The 20,482-nt window shown below is 43.8% G+C and overlaps 1 protein-coding gene across 1 annotated transcript in view; it reads right to left on the minus strand.

The window, feature by feature from the left end:
- TAF4B (TATA-box binding protein associated factor 4b) overlaps positions 1-15,666 on the minus strand; it is a gene marked incomplete at both ends in the record, with an annotated part of 69,100 nt that extends 53,434 nt beyond the window's left edge. The window contains 2 exons of the mRNA XM_084226811.1: positions 611-759; positions 15,393-15,666. Coding sequence (XP_084082937.1) covers positions 611-759; positions 15,393-15,666 — 423 coding nt within the window. The remainder of the gene's footprint in view (positions 1-610; positions 760-15,392) is intronic.
- Between the last annotated feature and the right edge of the window lie 4,816 nt (positions 15,667-20,482).

The raw sequence follows: 20,482 nt of genomic DNA on the forward strand, positions 1-20,482 counted from the left end.
ACAGCAACACTACAGGCATCATTCACACAGTCAATATCATTTAAACACTGCTCAGCAAAGCTCTGTCTACCAGTTTAATATTCAATAACAGATTCAGAGATATTTAGAGATAATGCATAAACAGAATAAAATGGTTAAAGAAAAATGTAAACTGTTACTTTTATGTAGCTCCTTACTCTTGAGTCCTGACCACACAAGAGATGGAAGCAAAAAGCCAGCAGAGTTCAGGGAAGGAGGAACATCCTGGGGACATGGGAAAGGTCCTCAGCTTTGGAGAAATATCCCAACAGATGATCACAAGGTTTTAGATACTAGCAGTAACCATTTAGGCAATTTTGGCTGGCATTTTTTTTCTTAAAATGGTTTACATCATTATCATCATCAGAAAGGAGTTCACTAATTTGACCATTATCATATGTAACAGGTCTCAAGCTTTTTTCCAAGCAAGAAAGCAAAGCACATGGTGATGTTTATTGGTGCAAAACCAAACACCATCACCCCACTCAGAAAGGGTTCAAACACTTATTTAACCCTCCACAACCTATTTGCAAACCCTGGTATAACTACATAACATACAGCTATGCCAAACTAAAGTGATGAGAGAAGTTACCTGCACAGCACATATTCTGATTGCAGGTGTGCTGGTTGGCACAGATGGTCTCACACTTGTGTTGTTTTGTGTCTGGTTCTGTGCTCGTCCTATTGACTGCTGAGATACCAGCATTAGGTGGCCATTACTGCTTCTGATAAGAACAGTTCCTGTTGAAAAAAAACCACATTCAGACTGTGAAATTAAGTTATGTTATGGCTTTTCTATATTTCCGTGGAAGAAATAACTATACCACACTAGACAATGCAATATTTAGTTTATTACTCCAAGGAACAGCTGCCAAGAAATATAAGAATAAAGTGCACATCAGTTTTACTATGCATCTTATGACAGAAAATAATTCCTAAATTCAAGAGAAAAGCTTAACCACTGGCCACGCTGAAACATGGTGTGCATAGAAGATGCAAATTGCAAAGCAGCTCACCATTTGAGTCAAAAAGATATTCTGAACATTAAAAAGACAGACACACAAAATATACACACACTCTGGGATTACTTTAGCACAAATTTTAAGCAGTTCTTCATCTGCAAAATTCATCACCACTATCACACTTGGCTGCCTCTTCAGTTTCTGAACACTTAGGCACATACTTGGAGGTGAAAATACGGCTTAGAGAAAACTGCAGTGAGAACTGAAGCCTGATTAGCATCAGCTTACCTACCTGTATCAAGATCATCCCCCCCAATCAAGAGGGCAGTGGTCTCCCATGAAAATCAAGGTCACTGAGATATTTCAAGCTGTGCCTCTGCCAAGGGTGTGTCCAAAAGCATTAAAACACAGAGTTTTATTGGAGCAGTTTGAAGCCAAATAGGGAGATTCCAGTGGGAAAGAATTAAAAAAGAAAGGGGGGTGGGGGGGAAAGACCATTCAGCTACTAAAGCCTCCTCCCCCAAGGGCTCATCTCTGAAAAATTCAGAGGATTCAAAACAACCAAAAATACAAAATGTCAGCTGGATACTTGGTCTGTACCATGTCAAATCCTTCAAGGGAGCTACAGAGGACCCTATCTTTGTGGTGTCTCACCTCCTTTGCCTTCACCAGCAGCTGCTGCAAAGTCCACCACTGAAAACACCATCCTCAAACACCCTCACTTAACACTGATCTTTCAAATAAAAGGAAGGAGGAGGTACAGGAGAATCCAGACACGTAAATAAGACTACCTCAATGTTTCTGGAAGACTGCATTAAACTTTCTTGCAAATTATCCAATATCTGAAACCCAGATCCATTCTATGCACACTTACAATCTTTCCTAGAGTAAAACAAGACTGTAATGAAAGTCTTTTTACTACTTGGTTAGTCTGAAAGCTGGCAAAATGTGACCACACAATACAGTCTAAAACACTGCTTCTGTCTGAGTTTAAATGCATACAACAGAAAAAGCCACAAGCTCCACGAGCTGGGTTTTGTTGAGTATGTTTTGGGGTTTTTAATAAAAAAAAAAATCAAGCTATAACCACATGCTTAGAAACAGCTTTTCATCCTCCACATCTAAAAGCATAAGAGGATATTGCAAGACAACACAAAACCTGGTATAAAATTCTGTAACATCAACATATTGCCATTTACATAGCAGACACAAGCTGAGAACTGCAAGAGCAGCATCTACATGATCCCCTCTTTTCTCAAGCAGCTTTTACTACATGGGCCAGATGCACAAGGCAAGTTGCATATTCTGAAAAATACTGTTAACTCCATCTGACAACTCAGCTTTCTCCTCCTCCACTGATGACTTGACTATAATTATATTTAGGTACAGACGGATCATTTAATTTAATCAATGAATAACCAGAATTATAGAAAACATATTAGATTTCTCATTTTCTTTTCACGCCATCTCATTTAGACAGTGATTCATGGCAAACAATTTATCATCAGCCAGGAAAAGGGCATTGTTTCCCTTGTTCAGACCACGTGCTTATGCAGATTTCACTGAAAGAGAGAAAGTTGACCATGTTTTGCTAGCAATAGCATTTCTCTCGGCTCTAAGTCTACATTCAGAATGGCAGAAGTGCTGCTGCTGGAGATTTTAGGCTTTTATAAGCCTGGTTTAAAACATCACTGACAGCTCTACTACTTTGAGAAGGCACATATAAACTTATAATTTCATTCCTTTAGAGGTTTGGAATGCTTTAAGAGTTAGTTTTCATGTACTTGGATATTTTGTCACTACTCATTACATTGTCTGTTAAGTCAAATTATCAGAAGCGCATTTTCTACTTCTGCATTTGAGAAACCATATTGATACCAGTCAACTTGATTACAGGGCAGGGAGTGGTTTTGCACTCTGTTCTGCATTTTCAGTTAGCATTCAAGAGAGATGGAGACCCTGCTGGAAAAGTATCCCATCCTCCAGTCACTTGAATGGCGTGAGTTTCCAGCACAATCCACTTGCTTGACAGGAAATTACCACAAGAGCCAGAGCTAGAAAGTTTATACAAATAGAATCAGTTTATATTTAAATTCATTAACATGTCCAAAAAAGAAAAGGTAACATTTGAGCAGGATAGCAGTGATTCCAAAAAGGATGTAACCCAAAACATAAAGCAACTTTCCAGCCCTAGCAACAGGATTAGGCAACATAAGGACATCCATACTGAATCAAAATAACTCAGTGAAAGCATCCACAGAGGAAGCTACTTAAGGCCAGTCCAGTGGTCATAACCTTGACTGGAACATTCAACTATGATAATGCCTGTTACTTGAATATAAGTTAGAGTAACAATCATTTCTCTATCTTTGTTCCATTTGGCAGAATTTTTAATAAAACATGGTAACCTTTCATGGCAGCAGCTCTTCATGACACTGGCAAAATGATAACTCCAAACCAGTATTATGGTAATCTACTAAATACTGCTTCTGCAGTCTTAATGCTGTTGATGCCTGACGTACAGATAAAGCTGAAGGCAAATCTGAAACAGCTGTTAGAGCTACAGTTCCACACACTGAAGAACCACATCTTGTCCAAGCACGAGAGACAGTTCTGGGCAGTTACAACCTAATGTCACAAAGGGACAGTAAACTGACACGTGAACTGCCTGGAACACTTTGAAAGCTGTTGAGAACAGCACTTATTTTTTACCTCTCGTTGCCACAATTTAATTACAGTTTTTCACAACTTTGATACTCCCCTTCCGCCTGGAAACAAAAGCAATAACCCCGTACTACAGCCAATAGCACAGACTCCAAGGGGCGGCACAGGAGGTCTCTCATGCCCAGAGAAGAGGTTCCATGGCTCTTAAAACCAATGCCTGAAGTCTCACACACTTTATACAGCTGCACGAGTGTGAAATGAGGGAACAGCAGGTGATGGTAACCTTGAGGCTCTCAACAGAAAGGTCACGTAAACAGACTCGTGCAGCTACCAGGACGCTACTATCAGAAAGGAAGGTAAGCGCAAGGATCCACATTCTTCACTTGGCAGGGGGGGAAAGATAGTACTTCTTACCAAGAGCTGCTTTCACATTCAGTAGAAAGCAAATACTAACAAAATAAATGTGAAAACACATCATGTCTTGCAGTGTCTGCAACTCCACAAGAAAATGGGGGGAAGAAAGAGAGAACACACGAAACAACACAGGATCTCTGAACAGCTGAAGCATGAAGTTTCATCTAACATCTCTCAGCACTGCATTTAAGAACAGAAAAGGTATTTGCAAATGGAGCAAATTATCAGCATCAATGGTAGTAAATGAAGAGTGATGAAGCATCCTCATAACACTAGAGAAGCCCTCTTTTGGGCTGTACTTCAGAGAACATTGTTTGATAGTTTTACTGGACTTGTTTCAGAGAATGGGAATGACTTCCTCATTATTCATGCACTTTGATAGGACAAGCAAGGCACAATGCCTTTGGGGCTACAAAGCTGTTCCTATTTTCAAATCAAAGTGACCAGTGACCATCAGGGATTATTCTTACATGCTTCACTGGAGGACTCAAGTGTCTCCTACAGATTTAAAAAAAAAAACAAAACCCTTTTTGCAATGAATTGAGACTTCAGTCCTTAGATATTCTGCCTGTCCTGCCAAAAACATACTTTGGAAAGTTATTCGGTTTTCCTACGCTGGCTGAAAAGGCAGTTAAAACACAATCAGCTGTTTCAGCCATTTGTTCTCTGCACACCTTTCTTCAGCTGTAACCCTGTGAAGGCAGCTCGAGGGGAAGTACCTGACAACCAAAACCCAACCCAGTTTCCCCCAAAGCTACACAGAAGGAGCCACACTATACCTTCTTACCTTGAAGAAGTCTCATTGAGATCTACAGGCAGTGCCCTGCCTTCTCCTGGAACCAGGGCTGCAGGTACCCTGCTTTGGTCAGGAGAGCCTGGCAACAGTCCTGCAAAGCTCTGGCAGCCACCACCCAGATCAGCCTCTACTGAGACATGCCAGCACTGTGAGCAATGGAAAATCAGAGACCTTCTAATGAAATTTCACTTCATTTCCTTCCACAGACCTGAGATCCCTCTGCTACAAATTTTCCCTGCCCCAACACCCTTGGTGAAGGAAACCCAGCTTATCCTGAACTTGGTTCAGCACCCAACCCAGGAACCAAGAAACACAGGCTAGCAGCTTCCAGATACCTCTGCATTTTAATTAGAAAGCACCAAAACCTCACTGGAGACATGAGCAAGAAGCTGTGGGATAACAGCAGAGATCTGTTTATGCCAGTGTATGTAATGCCACCTGCACGGGCTTCACTGTATTTCAGGGAATAGTGCTGAGGAAACCACAATGCTGTTAACACAAACCACTGCTGCCAACTGAAGCTCTGGGCTTCATCCAGCAGCACTGAGCACCAATGCATGCTGAAAGCATCCCACCGTAAGGGCAACTTCCACCACGCAAGACAAGCCTGAGACATTTCTGATGGGGAACTTCCCCCAGGAATTTCCTGAGATGAACCAGCTGGCATTGGAGCTCCGGTGGAGATACACCTTATGCTGTTACTACAGGTGAAGCTGAAGTTGTCACATTAAGCCACCACTTTGATTACAAGGTTTCCAACCCAACCGCTCAAGCAAACAGCTCTTGGGAACTGCTGCTTAGGGAATAACGTGAGGAAATGAAGAGAAGTCTTTTGCTCCTAAAATAAAATACAAGCGAGAACCGACCGCATGAGACCAAGCTCATTTAAGAGAACATAAGCCACAAAAGCTGCATTCAAAGAAGGGTAAATTTAGCTTATTTCAAAACAAGGAGTGCCTCCATCAGGTATGCTGCCAATCTTAGTAAAGTACACTTAAACCCAATTATAAAAACAAGGCTAAATGGGGACTTCCAGGTCTCAAATCAGGAACAAAACAACAAAAATGTTTTAAAACAACAGTAATGTGTCAGAGCTCTCTGTTCCTAAACAAATCCCATTCTTTCACTGAGCACTCAAAACAAAACAATAGCTTTTAAGGAAGTTATTTCAAGCTAAAACCAAGCTTGAAAGGGGATGTTTTAATAGGAAACTAAGTGGCAATTAGAAAGGAATATTGGTTTTAAGTTTCTTTGACTATTTAGGATCATTCAAAAGTTGGAAAATAACTTAGCAAACACTACTAATCCATGCAACAGGTTTGCATACATCTTTTCTCTATAAAGACATCCCTTAGGAAATAAAAGCCTGTTTTTTCCTCTTCAATCCCATTTACTGAGCCCCACAGACTAGGTCAGCTAAAAGTTTTAAAAAATACATTACAGGAGTGAATAAGACAGACCAAAAGAGGGCACTATTAGAGATGTAGACTGTTCTGGCAGTGATTGTACCAAGGTGCATTTTGTCAGTGTGTTAGCCGAAAAAGAGTGCTAAAGAGGCACAAAGTGTAAATAAAATACTGGGAAAGACAGTAACATAACTTCTACATGATTGACATAATCCTTCTAATATGAAGGGGCTGTAATGTTTTCAGATGGAAGTATGGTCTGGAGTGCCTGCAGGAGGGCTACTTATTCCCTATGAACTCACTCAGTACTTGAGTTTTCCTAGATATCTACTGCAAATTTCTGTAGTGGAGATGAAGAAACAAGGACAACAGCCCAATTTGGAGGCAACATCTACCTGTGATTTTCACTGTTTTAGGAACGAAGCTACAATAATGATCTACAGGCTATACCAGGTTACCTCATCACAGGCCCTTAATAATGAACTCTAACTTGTATTTTTAAATGCTGTTGACTTCAGACAACAGATCTTTTGTGAAGTCAAAGATTGCCTGGTTTAGGCTTTTCTTGGGAAAAGCACCTGCGATTGTTCTCATGTTTCCCAGATTAGCAGGGCAGAGGGCTCATCTACCCTCTGTGGGGTCAAGATAAATTGTTCAGCATCTACACTACAGCCACAAAACATTTTACTCCATACAGCAATTCATACCAACCTTTGGAAGTCGATTCTAGCTGCTGTAAGAATTCAGCAATGTTCAATCCACAATCAAACACTGCTATTGCAGCAACCAGAATCACTCACCACACATCCAGGCCCTCAACCAATAAATTCCATTCACATTTTGCTTCACAAACTAAATAATTACATCTCAGAAATCACCCTCTGTGCTCTTTTCCTTTGTTCCAGGGAAGCTTCTAAACTAATGGGTCTTCATAGCAATGGCTCAGGACCAGTGACTAGCATGTAGATATTGCAGAGTAACAATGAAATGTCAGATTTTGAATCTCAATGAAAGACACCTTGTTTCACCTATGGATATGGAAACAATTAATTTCTATGTCAGGAGAAAAATTCAAAGGGCACAATCCCCATATTCTTTCATGCTACAACAGAACACAGTCTATACAGAATGCTATACCTCTAAGTTCTTTAAAGATGTTGGTGGCATCTTTGCCAGCTGCACAAATGGCACTGCAGATTCATGTAGAATCTGGAATACAACTTTCAAGGCTGATGTTTGACATCTCACCTTTCCAAGCCAGTGACCAGCTTTCCCTGCAGACACCACTGGCCAGCTGACAGCACAGTTCCACCAGCATTAACGTTCCCCAGACTGTCTGGGTTGCTGTGAGCAGTATTTTAAACAACCACCATGTACACCCTAACAGCTCAAGGGGTTTGCACTCCCAGCAAAGGCTGCTGCCTCCAATAACTCCAACCTTTCTCTGGCCAAGCATCTTTCTGTGCTAACAGCAGGCACCAACTCCTGAGATAGCCAGTGCAGGCAGACACAGGCTTTCCAAGCATAGAAAACCAGGAAAGGGATGATGCTATCTTTCCTAGGCAGGATGGAGCAGACTCTGGTATCCTATTGTTTGAAACAGTCTGGAATAATGGACTCCACACATCTTTCTCAAGAGTGCAAAGTCCCCTCTCCCTCCCTTTCTCCAGGAACTAGACACAAAGTGCTAAAACTGCAAAAATCTGAAGCCAAGTTTCACACACTGCTCAACCAGCAAGTCTTATCCAAGCTGTTGAAGACTAGCTGCTCATCAATGTATTTTGATGCCCACATGGATATCTGTTTAACAGTCTAGCAACTGGGCCCCCTTAGTTGTCACATTTTTGGATGCCTTTTCACAGAATACAGGCCCACATTTCAGTGTTAAAAAAGTTCTCCTCGACAGCACATACAGCTGAGTTTCTTTCCTGAGAACACATTTATATCCACATAATTTTACAGTAGAGCTCTCAAGGAAAAGTGTAACTGTACAACCAACAACAAACAAACAACAATAGGTTTTCTGGGCATAGTTACAAGATGGCAACACCATTTCTGTTTGGATTCAGAGTGTATTTATTACACTTGAATCCCAAGAGGTGTTATTTTTATTGTGTGTAGGCATCAGGGATTCCCAGCCAACACTGTGCACCACAAGGCAGAGCTTTATTGGATACTGTGATAGCATCCAGCTCTTGTCCTTGGGCCATGCCTTTCAGCAACTGGGATCACTTCCCATCAGCATTTCCCCATCATATCTTTGTGGTTTGCAACTTTGCACCTCGAGGCTTGGTTCCTTTCCTATCTGAGTAATCAGACAGTTCTAGGACTGTCTACAGTCAGATGATCTGACTTGAGCATTCTCTGGGACCGAAATTACCTCATACAGGAGCTTCAAATATTTGCTGGGGACTCAGCAGATGGCAGTGAAATAGTACCTCAAAGGAGCAAAGTGACACTTCCTTACTCTCAAGACAATTCCTATGGCACTGAAAGAAGCATTGAGTTTCTACACCACATTCTCTTGTGTACTCCTAGTACTCACTGTAGTGAAATTCTTTAAACAGCGAGTTATATGTTTGGCACACTGCAGCCATATATACACAGCAGACAGCTTTCTAAGGACCAGAAGGTGTGCCAACACCCTGCACTTACCATTTCTGGAACAGCCATTTGGCTGTTACAGAGAAATCTGAAGCTGAAATGTTGAACCACAAATCTTAACTTTAAACCAAGAGTTGTTGAAAACATCACTGGTGTTTTGGAGGTGCTTTAACAAAGGACAAGATCAGTCCCCTTTAAATCTCTGTCTCCTTTAAGTAAGAAAGGAATCAAATCAGTTAGTTCAGATTAATTTTACAATGCGACGTTTGTTTCCTCATTGCTCACTTGGGGACCAGAAGAAAGTTGAATTCCACTTCTGAAAGTGCTGGATGTTTTTTCACTTGCAAACAAGGGATCAACACTGAATTTTAACACTGATCACCACCTTGCTCTAAGTGTGATGGAGCAAACAAAAATTATGCAGAAGACAGCAAAACCTTCATGGGAAGCATTAATTTCTGTCTACACAGATATTGTGGAAACTGTCACCAGAACTGTGTGATATTTGTCAAGTGCCTAGTACGGCAGCTACGTATAAAGGTGTTCTGAGTGCACTAACCCCCTTCAACAGAGAACACTGGCTGCCCCACTGAGCCTGCCTGCTAATGCACCCCCCAGCAGTCAGCTGGACCTGGCTTCCAGGGCTCCACTGGGAACAGGGGGCAACTGCCACCGGGCAAGCTGCCAGGGAAAGCCTTCAGGTGCTCTGCCAACCAGGGCATGCTGCTTCACCCAGTTGTTATTCTAGCCTGGACATCCCCCCAAGGAACTCTGATTTCCCAGGTGACTCCTAGGAGCAGCCAGTACTAATGAAAGCATCTCCTCTGCCTCCACCAAACTGGAAGTGTGCTCTGGAAGAAGCCTGCAAACATGAGCTGTGAAAATTAAGTGTTACCATATCATTGGACTTTTCTTAAAGCACAGTAAGATCACTGAGCTTCACCAGTCCTCCAGCCTTAGCAGATCTAGATTTCTTCATTAGCAACAAGGATCTTCCATCTATTGCCATTTTCACCCCACTTCAGTTGCAATCAGAGCTTATTTCCTCAAGACACCGGTGGAAAAGATCTGTTAGTGGACTTTGTTCTAAAGGTGATCCAGATGGCAGAGCAGACCTTAATCCTGACAATCTGAATAGTAAGACACTTAAAAACATCTATGGTGATTTTTTTCCATTTTGCAAATTATACCTGGTTTTCTTCTGACATAATCAATTTTCAGAAAATGCCAAGAGAATTATCAAAAAAGTATTTGCATTTTGCTTTTGTCGAAATGGTTAAGGCAGTACTAATTATTCGTCTTTGATAGTAATCAAAAGTGTTGCAATTTACACCAAAACATGCATACACATATATCTGTAAATACAATCCTACCCACTAGGCTCAACACAGACTCCAGTCAAGTGGCATAACAAATACCTGGTTCTCTAAAATGACTTTAAAAACCTGGTATGGTTACTGCTCAAAATAACAACACATGAGCTTACCTAGATTTTATCACCATATTTGGGAAAAAGAATACTGAAACATAATTAGTATTTCCTCCAGCTGTGTGTATTTCCTCCATGTCACCTGTGTGAGTGATGCTATTTTTACTGCTACAAGCTGAAAGGTCCTTTAAATCCTGCAGAGGCAACACAAGTCATGCTCACATTCTCTCTCTCTTAAAGATTAAAAAAAGTTTACTGTTCACCAAACTGTAGCTGTAATTCTTTGCAATACACTCCAATCAACGGTAAAATCTGAACAGCATCTAACATTAATTTTACTGAGCATCATATTTCCATGCTTCAGTATTCAGGATGCATCTTTTTTTTTCAGTGTGTTGGAAAACCATAAATCTAGACATCAGCTTTGCATCTTCTGCCAAGATTTAAATCTTAATTCCCACATGGCTGTGCATTTAATCATATGAAGGCATTATTTTGCTAGACATACTCAGTCCTGAAAGCAAAATCAAGTCCTACAGCGCAGTTGAAATTTCAACTAGTTACAGCACAACACATTTCCTCGCTATTATCTAAGTTTGACTTAGTTCTTCAAGCCCACCAAAGCTTTGTTCACCCTTCCTCAGGAAAAAAAAGAGTTGATCAGCATCACCTAATGTCAAGAGAGAAGTTTGCAGAGAATCCATCCCCAGAAGCCTGCTAAACAGAGGATGTTATTGGGATACAAAAAGTTACAAGCACCGATTATTTAGCCCCTACTGGTCTAAGCATGAGTACTATGCTCAGACTTTATGGGATTACCAACATCCAGAAACTGCATACTTTAAAGGAATTTTGACAGTTTTCTGCCTGTTGAAACAAGAAATCTTTAGCTAGCCTACTCCTACTCAAACATAATATAAATTAAGAAGTGTTTTAAAATCAGCATTTCCTCCTATTCTAAAGCAATGGATCAGATACAAATATCACCAAATATTCATATCATTGAATTCCTCATGGTTTTACCACTGAAAAACAACAACTAGAACAGAACAAGGGAGAAAGCAGAAGGCAGCAGCATCCCAATATTTATCAGCCCTTACCTCTCCAGGTTACCTACCTTATGTTCTACAGACAATTAAGAGAAACTCAACAAGACCAGGCTCCATACCCCCCCAATTCTGTTTTGGAATACCCACGCCAGGTCTCTCCTTCCCACCCACAGGAGTCCACATGCTGCCTGCCTGCTCCACGCCACACAGCCCAGCCACCTGACACAACAGTGGCAGTGCTTTCTGAAGTTACCCACTATCAGCCTAGATAAGCTGCAGGCAGTGGAAAACCTGCCACAGATGAGGCAAAACATCCAAGCAGAGACAACCGAGCTGCAAACAGAAACCAAGAAGCTGAACTTGCTGCTGTTCCTCTCTAAGTCAGGAAACCTTACACGGAGACCATGCCTTGCACCACACTGCTAGTGAAATTACAGCACACTCAGGACACCTTTTCTTTGCTGACACCATGCTTGCTCAGCCCCACTGGTGTTAGAAGTAATGGAAAGCATAAAACAGAAATACACACACCAGAGGCATCCAGCGCTACAGCGGAGAGTGATGGCAGCTGCTGCCACAGCCCTGTGTGGCATGAGGTGAGGTTTTCAAAGAATTTTCCTGCTCTAAGCAAATTGAAGGTAACAATGGAGGATACTAGCATCTGTTTCAGCTCTGTCCTTTTCCACCCCATCAGCAGAGAAGCAGATTTATCTACTAATTGTCCTTTCAACACCTGCCTGTAATGAGCATTCCAGGGCCAGGGATAGACTAAAAGTACAGACAGAGAAGTGACAAAAAACTAAGTTCAAGAAAAATAACCAAAACCAAGAAACAACATTCTTCTTGTTTTTATGCTCTTTTTCTATCCTCCACTTCTCCAAAGCAGTGTGGGGCCCAAAAGACACGAAGGTGAACAACAGACATTTGTCACGGCCCTTGTCTCTCCTTCCCCTTCCCAATCATTTCCTGCTGTCTAATAGCACATCCCATCCATTTCTCCCCCCCATTAAGCTCAGGTTAACCAAGGACACAATTTCTTGTTAAGCAGATGGTCCATGACATGAGACTTTTGCAGGTTTGTAGGCATCAGCACAGGCCACATGGAGCTCAGGACTGAGGCAGCACTGTGCTCACCACGCTGCTCTGCTTTGCTACGTGCAAAGCCTTCTGAAATGCTGCTAGCCTTGTTGCTCTTGTCAGCAAAGAGGGCAACTGAGGAAAGGTCCCTGTGGCAGACCAAATTCCCTTCATTTGGGAGGACATAGCCCAACCACTGAGTCTAAGAGCTGATGATATGCAGGATAAGAAGACCAAAGCCATCCCTGAAGTCAGACCAGCTGGAGTCCCCCTGCTAAAGCCTGCAGTGGTGGTCAGCCAGGGATGGACTGGAGCAGGAGGATGGCCCTGGGTATCTGCAGCACTGCTCTGCTGAAAACCAGCACTTTGTAGAGGAAATCATAGGGAGACGATGAAAAACCCTTGTTTTACATGAGCAAGCCTGAGTCCTTCCAGACCAAGAGAACTTGTAAAGGTCTTTCCTGGGCAATCAGACAAAAAGAGGCACTTGGCAGATAGGCAATCGGTGCTCAGGGACATGAGGAGGGAGTCATTAGCTGCTTTTCCCAACTCCTGGCTTTATTCTGAGCAAGAGGAAGGGGGAGGTAGAGAGAAAGAGCAGTGTAAATCCGGGATTTCCATGAACCTCCACTGCCCTCCAGGTCACAGAGAAGTTCCACTGGTGTCCTTCCTTCCCCAGACTGCAGGGCTGTGGAAGCAATGCCCACTCTGAGCCACAAGCAGTTCATCAGAAACTGAGCATGACCAGCAAGGGCAGTGCTGTCCAGCCTTCCTCAGAACAAGCCACCCCAAATACTTCCCTGTGAAACTCAAGGGAAGGATGTTTTCTGTTTTTTTCTTAACAGGTGCCACAAAAGATGAATGCCATGATTTTAAACCTAAGTGCATCCTCCCTTCTGTACATTATCCTGTATGGCTGGATTTGGCAGTTTATTTGAAATAAAAAACTTTTCAAGCCTGGGAATCTGGTGGTTTATTCCACTTCTTTTTCTTAATGCCGCTAACACTTGTAGTTTTAATGCTATCCATCTTGCATTTTTTATTATTAATTAAAAACTGAATCCACCTCGAAGACAGAGGTGGATTCAGTTTTTGAATGCATTTTTTATATAACCTTGCAACAAATAGATAGACAAGTTCCCCTGAAACATTGATCCATTTAAAATCTGACAATGTCTAGTTTTTTCTGAAGCACTGAAGTCCATACAGTTATTTTTATTTACAATGCTGCAGAGTACCAGCACCTCTGAACTTCTGATACAAAGACTGCATTGTCCCAGGAGCAAGGAAAACAAGCTGATGCAACTGAGCGGTAATACTACTTTTGTGACATCTGCTTCCTACCATGATACAAGTAAGATGACATTCAACAGTATACCTGGATGCAATCAAACCTAAGCCACTACAAAAAACCTGTAAGTTTTGCTAACTTGTAGTTCCCAAACCACAGGAAACTCACATGATCATCCACCTTCACAGAAAGAGGTTGAACTGAATGTCACTACGTTCCAGAAAGCAAAAGTATTAGATACAAAACCTGAATACCTGGGAAGCCCCTCTACAAGTTAATGTATTTCCTTCATGGTTCATTTCAGAGGAAAGTTGGCAAGGATTTAAACTCATCCTTGACTGCTGACTACCCAGACATTACAGCATCATGAGTGCTGGGAAATCTACAGCGAAACTGACTGACTAAAGACTTTTTCTTTAATTAGCATTATATATCTCCTTGGGAGGTGCATGTCTTTGATAAAGACATTAGGATTAAAAAAAAAAAAGAGGAAAGAAAAAAAAAAAAAAGCAAATATGCACTACCAGCACAGGAATTACTGTAAAGCCAGTCATCCTTTTCAGCAATATCCAACCTGAAAGTAATTGCAACAGATGCTCCAACAACAGAACTGTCCTGGCAGGAAATAATTATAGCATCAAATAGCAATGAAGTCATTACATATCTTAGGGTCTGAACAGAGCGAGACCAAAACCAGTGGAAGCAAAGTAACTTCTTTTTTTCTTTTTTTTTTTAAAGCACTTAAATACAGCCCAACGGGGAGAAAGGAGATCAGGACCAACGGCACCTTCTCCCTCTTAAGAGAAAGTGCAGGTAGAAGCCCTGGCAATCCTCTGTTGCTATCCAAAGTATTAAGATGTCTGTATCAGCACTGCGCAACTCCTACGTTAATATTTTCACTGCTGCTATAGGAAGCACATCTGCAAGGGCGGCATCCCTCCAAACTCTTCCGTTTCCCACAGAGGGTTTATAGAAAAAAGGGTTTCAAGGAGCAACACGTAACGAACTTTCAACTCTGTCCTCCTTAGGCATGACAGTATTTTGTTCCACGAACAGTCGCATCGGCCTGGTTGTGCCGGTGACAAGAATTCCCGCGGGGGTCGGAGGCGAGTGCGGGCAGCCGGACCCGCTCGGTAAGGTACGGAGCCGCTCTGCAGTCGCCAACCCACGCTCACATCCCCTCCCCTGGATGCTCCTTCAGCCAAGTTCCACTAAAGCCTCGAGCAGTCTTTCCCAAGTCACGCGTAAGGGTAACTTGGCCGCTGAGTTTTTGGTTACTTCTCCTGCTCTTCGTGCTATCCAGCAAAGTAAGTTGCCTTTATCCAGAGACTTCCAGATCCATCCTGCAGACAGGCTGTAAGCATCCCCGGCGCAGCTACCCGACTGAGCCCAGACACACTGCCCATGCCCATGCCCCCCACGGCAGACGCACACTCCGGTTCCCAGAAGTTTGGGGCAGACAAGCAGCCCGAAACAGACACTACATCACTGGCCCGCTACATCACTGCCACCCCGCCACCCTGCCCGTCCTTTACCACGGCTCGTCTCCAGCAGCAAGGGCAGCGCGCCGGGCTCCGTCCTGCCCACCGGCCCCTCGGCAGCGACGACGGCGACACGCCGGTTAAGTCGCGACACGGGACGCGCCCGCAGCTGGGGCAGCCCGGGAGGGATCATTCACTCACCTGGGGGCAGCTGCAAGTTGGCCGGCAACTGGAGGGTGGCCGCGGGCGGCCCCTTGGGCGCCACCGGCCGCGGGACGCCGGGAGCGGCCCCCCGCACCACCGGGGTGCCCGCGGGGGCGGCGGCGGGACGCGGCGGGGCGGCGGCGGGGCCGGCGGGCACAGCGGCGGCGGGGCTGCCCCGGTCGGGCGCCGAGCCCGCGGCTGGGGCGCAAGCGGCCGCCTGCTCCGTGTGCCCGCCGGGCATGAGCCTGACGGGGGCCGCCGAGGCGCTCATGGAGGAGGAGGCGGCGAGGGGACGGGGGGCGGCCGCGTCGCGCAGAGCCCCGCGGCGCCCCGCAGCATCGCGGGCGGGGGGCGCTCAGGCGGTGCCACGGCCGGCGGCTCGCCCGCGGAAACACATGGCAGCGCCGCTCCTCCGGTTCCCGGGCGCCGCGCACGTGGGCCCGGCCGGCCCGGCCTCCCCTGCCGGCGGCGGGAGGGAGGGAGGGAGGGAGGGGAGGAGGAGGGAAGAAGGGCGGTCCAATGCCGCCAGCGCGTCCTACTGCGGCGGCGCCCGGCCCGGCCCCGCCGCCCCTTTGAGCACACCCGTGTTTATGGAGCCATGCGGACTCCAGCCCCTGTGCCGCGTTGAAGGTGGCGGCAGCGGAGAGAGTCCGGGCGGCCGGAGGGGGACGCGCCCGGGGCCCCGGGATGGGGATGACGCGTGGGTGGCCACGGCAGAGCCGCGGAGCTGCTCCTCCCGCCGTGCCAGCCTCCGGCCCGCCTACCTGCGCCAGACCATCCCCGGCTGCACCTGGGCTGCAGGTGCCCTTGGGGCTTCCATTCAAAGCAAGAGCGGCTCCGGCAAGTGTGAGAGTTCGTCGTGCCGTGATGGGAGCGTGCCGACAGGCCGAGACGGCGAAGGGAGCACGGACCTGTACGGATGAAGGGGACAACGTTGTCCCGTTTGACCTTCATGCACGGGGCTCGACTTGAAGAAAGGCTGAGAGGACGTAGAACTCCTCCCCCCTTGTAAAGCAAGGGTGATCCTGACACAATACACGCGACGCAGCTCTAAAAACAAATTTTAGAATAGAATGGAAAGTTTTTGCACTTGTGATAGGGAATTCAGCACGACCTTCAGTAATTCTGCTTTGAGGTCGTTGTGTATCATAACCAAGTCTAGATTAAATTTCAAATCATTCTGAAGCATGTTGATGGCCATGCTTTATTTTAGGCATAAAATTTAAGGAGTATTGCTTATAACTACCCAAACTGAGCACAACATAAGTAATTACAAAATACAGGGCTTATTATCTGGTTCATTAAAGTGGTACAAAAAGCTCGAAGCCCAAAATATATTAGGAGAAAAAAAAATTACTCTTGTATTAAACTTCCCTTGCAACTATGTTTTTCAGGTAGCAATGCAGACAAGAAAGGGAAACACTCCTCTTTTTGGCCATTTCGAGTAACAGTTTGCTGGATTCCACAGCGTTAGTGCTATACATTGCTGTCAGCAGCAAGAGAAACAGAGAAGAGAAATTGCTCACCTTTTGCCATGCCTACTCTATTCCAGAACAAATCAGCCCAAAATTTCAAAGAGGTGGCAGCAGCAATGGTCAGAGTTTCCAAGTGTCAGAGCAAGCTAAGAAGATGGTGAAAAAGAAGAGGTGGTAACACAAGAGAGGGCAACCTCTGTACAACTCTGCCAAGTCTGACCAAATTACATCACTTCTTACGCATATGAAGCTGCGTTGCACACATAAAGTAACAACCAGGCTACAGTGAGTTACCTCCTACATGCCAAAGGATGCACAGAGACCAGGAGAAAGGGATGCTTCAGTTTCAGCAAAGACCAGCAGTGACTGATGGCAGAAGGGAAGAGGATGCAAAGCAAGGCATCATGTTTATTATTCTTGGACTTCAGGAAGAATGGGGTTGGCTTCTTGCTTAAAGCCAAGTTTTTATCTTCTTGCAGCCATTGAACTTTAGAGACAGTCTCTGAGACCCCCATGCAAATGCTCAGGAGTGAAAGTGCATCTGAAGGAGGCAAAAAGAAACAGCTAAAGACAACAGAATTGTATGCACCAAAGCTGGAAAGCACAGCAGTGTGGGGAAATGAGAAGTAGAAAATACAACACAGTAAGAGAAAGAAATACATGAATCAAGGAGTGAAGGAAGCAATATGAAATGCATTACAAGAAAAGGCATACCACAATTACAACAAAGAGGAAAAATCCCACCATATCTAGAAGATATAGAAAAATGCATACCTTTAAAAAAATTTTGAAGTACCATAAGTATCTTCTCCAAACAAAGCAGAGGCACCCATCATTGTATGAAACTGCACAGGAAATAAAAGGAAGAGTCCTTTTCCCACACTGGAAACATGTTATCATAGAGGTCCAGTATGCACTCTTTATTACCAAAGTTAAGGGAAATACAGAAAGTCATTCAGAATAAAAAGGAACAAAGAATCTGGAACTTGAAGGCTGTTTTCATAACTGAAGAGGCTACAGCACCTGTAAGGAAGTTACTTTTGTCATTACCTGGAGTTTTGGAGTTTTTAAAAATCTTTATTTTCTTGGGTAAATGCCACCATCAAAAAAAATCCCCAAACCCATACATTAAAAAACTCTAAATTAAGTCATCATTCTTGTCTACACTCTTTTTTTACCCTGAAATCTTGTCTGAGGGATACTGCTAAACATGGTAATTGCTTTTCAAAGTCAGCTGAAGATGCCCCTCACCATGGGACTCTTCCTTCCATGAACACCTGGCCTTGGCAAACTGACCTGCTCTACTACTTCCAGTAACCCATGAATGGGCACACCTGACATTGCTATAGAAGTCCCTTCTTTACCTTCCAGGCACAGGAAAGCATTACAGCAAACAGCAGCTGCGATTTCCTTTCCAGGAGCTATTAGGTTGGATAGATACTGCCCATAGTTTGCTCTGCATGACCTGTTTCCAACAGCTGAGACCTTCACAGTGCACATTGAATCAGTCTGTGCTACTCTAAGTTTCTGGAGGCTTTCAAATAGCATATTTAAAACACAAACCACCCCCCCCACAGAGCCACTCGCCCTCCAAAATTTCTGTCCACACAGCCGGCCTTAACTCTTCCAAAGATGGACCTTTTTAAGTCCTTAGGTGTTAAGCCAGTTTCACATACAACAACAGTTTCAGCTTCCTACAATCCTATAAAATCTATCTAGTATGCCTCAAGGGTTCTTAATCTGTCCATGATTTTTTTACAAAAGTTTTATATTCTCTTAGTATAGAAATTCAGGAATAGAATACATAGTAAAAAGACTAAGTTAGGGGAATCAAAGTTGCAAACGTGTATTTATTTACTAATGAAAACAAATGAAATCACAGATAATTATTTAATACCAGCAGTTGGTTGCAATTTCACTAGATTTTTTTGTTTGTTTGTTTATAGTCAGAGATACAGTCTGCCCTGTTTTTTGTCTTTACTGATGATCTTTTTATGGAGGTGTCTCTTTTGGATATTCAGGTCACAATGTATATACAGATTTGCATAAGTCAAAATCTTTGTTCCATGGGGTACAATACCCTGCAGTTTTAAAACTTTATAAAACATTTAAAACTACAACAGGAAGGTATAATAAAAGAATTGGGCATATACTTTATACCGTTAAATAGTATAAAGCTTGGTTGACTATACTGAGGTACTAATAGCAAGAGCTAACAGTGAGGCATGTGAAGTCCCAGCAGAGGAATTCCTGTCTGGCTGTGCACCTGCAGTGCCAGCTGATTTGAGGAACCCCAAGCTACATCACAGAGTCATAGAAACATGTGTTGGAGAAGACCACCAAGACCATCAAGTCCAACCATTACCCTGCACTGCCAAGTTCATCACTAAGCCTTGTCCCTCAGTACCACACATACAGATTGTTGCATTACCTCCAGGGATTATGACTTCCCTGGGCAGCCTGCTCCAATGCTCAGCAGCCCTTTCAATGAAGGAATTTTTTCTAATCTCCAATCTGATCTTCCCCTGGCACAATCTGGGACCATTTCCTCTTGTCCCATCACTTGTTAATTGGGAGAAGAGACCAACTCTCAGCTGGCTACAGCCTCCTTTCAGGTAGTTGTAGAGAGCAATAAGGGCATCCCTCAGCCTCCTCTTCTCCCAGCAACTCCCACAGCCATTCCTCAAACAACCTGTGCTCCAGACCCTTCCCCAGCTCCACTGCCCTTCTCTGGACACGCTCCAACACCTCCATGTCCTTCTTGCCTTGAGGGGCCCAGAACTGAACGCAGGATTTGAGGGGCAGCCTCACCAGTGCAGAGTACAGCGGGACAATCACTGCTCTGGTCCTGCTGGCCACACTGCTCCTGATACAGGCCAGGGTGCCATTGGCCTTCTTGACCACCTGGGCACAGCTGGCTCATGTTCAGCTGGAAGTGACCTGGTGAGGTGGGAAAGTCTGGAAAGCACAAGCACCTCACAAGGTTGGCTCTAAGTAAAAAAGATAGATCAGAAAACTAAGTATACAAAAGAAGAAAGAAGGGAAGAATGGGCATGAACAATAGCCATGAGGAGCTGAAAATATACAGTAACAGGAAACAGGTCCAGTAAAAATACCTCTACAAAAGAGATCCACAAATTAAAGCTTAGCCATTGGGCACAAATGTATTCTCAACAGAACACAGAATAAAACCAATTGATCTCAGACTTAATATGGTAAGAATTATAGAACTATACTATGAAATTATACTGGATAACACTTGCTATCCAGCAAAACTCACTCAAAGAAAAGAGTTTTACCACTGACACTGCAGTGGCCTATAATAATACAGCATTATGTAAGGTGACATCATTGCTATTTTATTAATTTATTGATATTGCTCATGAATAATGTACAGTATTGCAACACTTAGTAAATGAAACAGAACACAAATAAGAACTTTACTGGACTCATAGTACCACCGAGCAGTAATTAGCCTTTTTGCAAAAATTACAATAAAAAAGGAGGAGGAAAAAAGCGATTCTGACAGATTTTACATATCCTGTACTACCAATAACCCAGGCCAATCATCAGCTTCTAAAACACGTCAGTAATTTTTCATGGCAATATATG

The sequence above is a fragment of the Fringilla coelebs genome (assembly GCF_963513975.1).
Source record: "Fringilla coelebs genome assembly, chromosome: 1".
In the NCBI taxonomy this organism is placed as follows: Eukaryota; Metazoa; Chordata; class Aves; order Passeriformes; family Fringillidae; genus Fringilla; species Fringilla coelebs.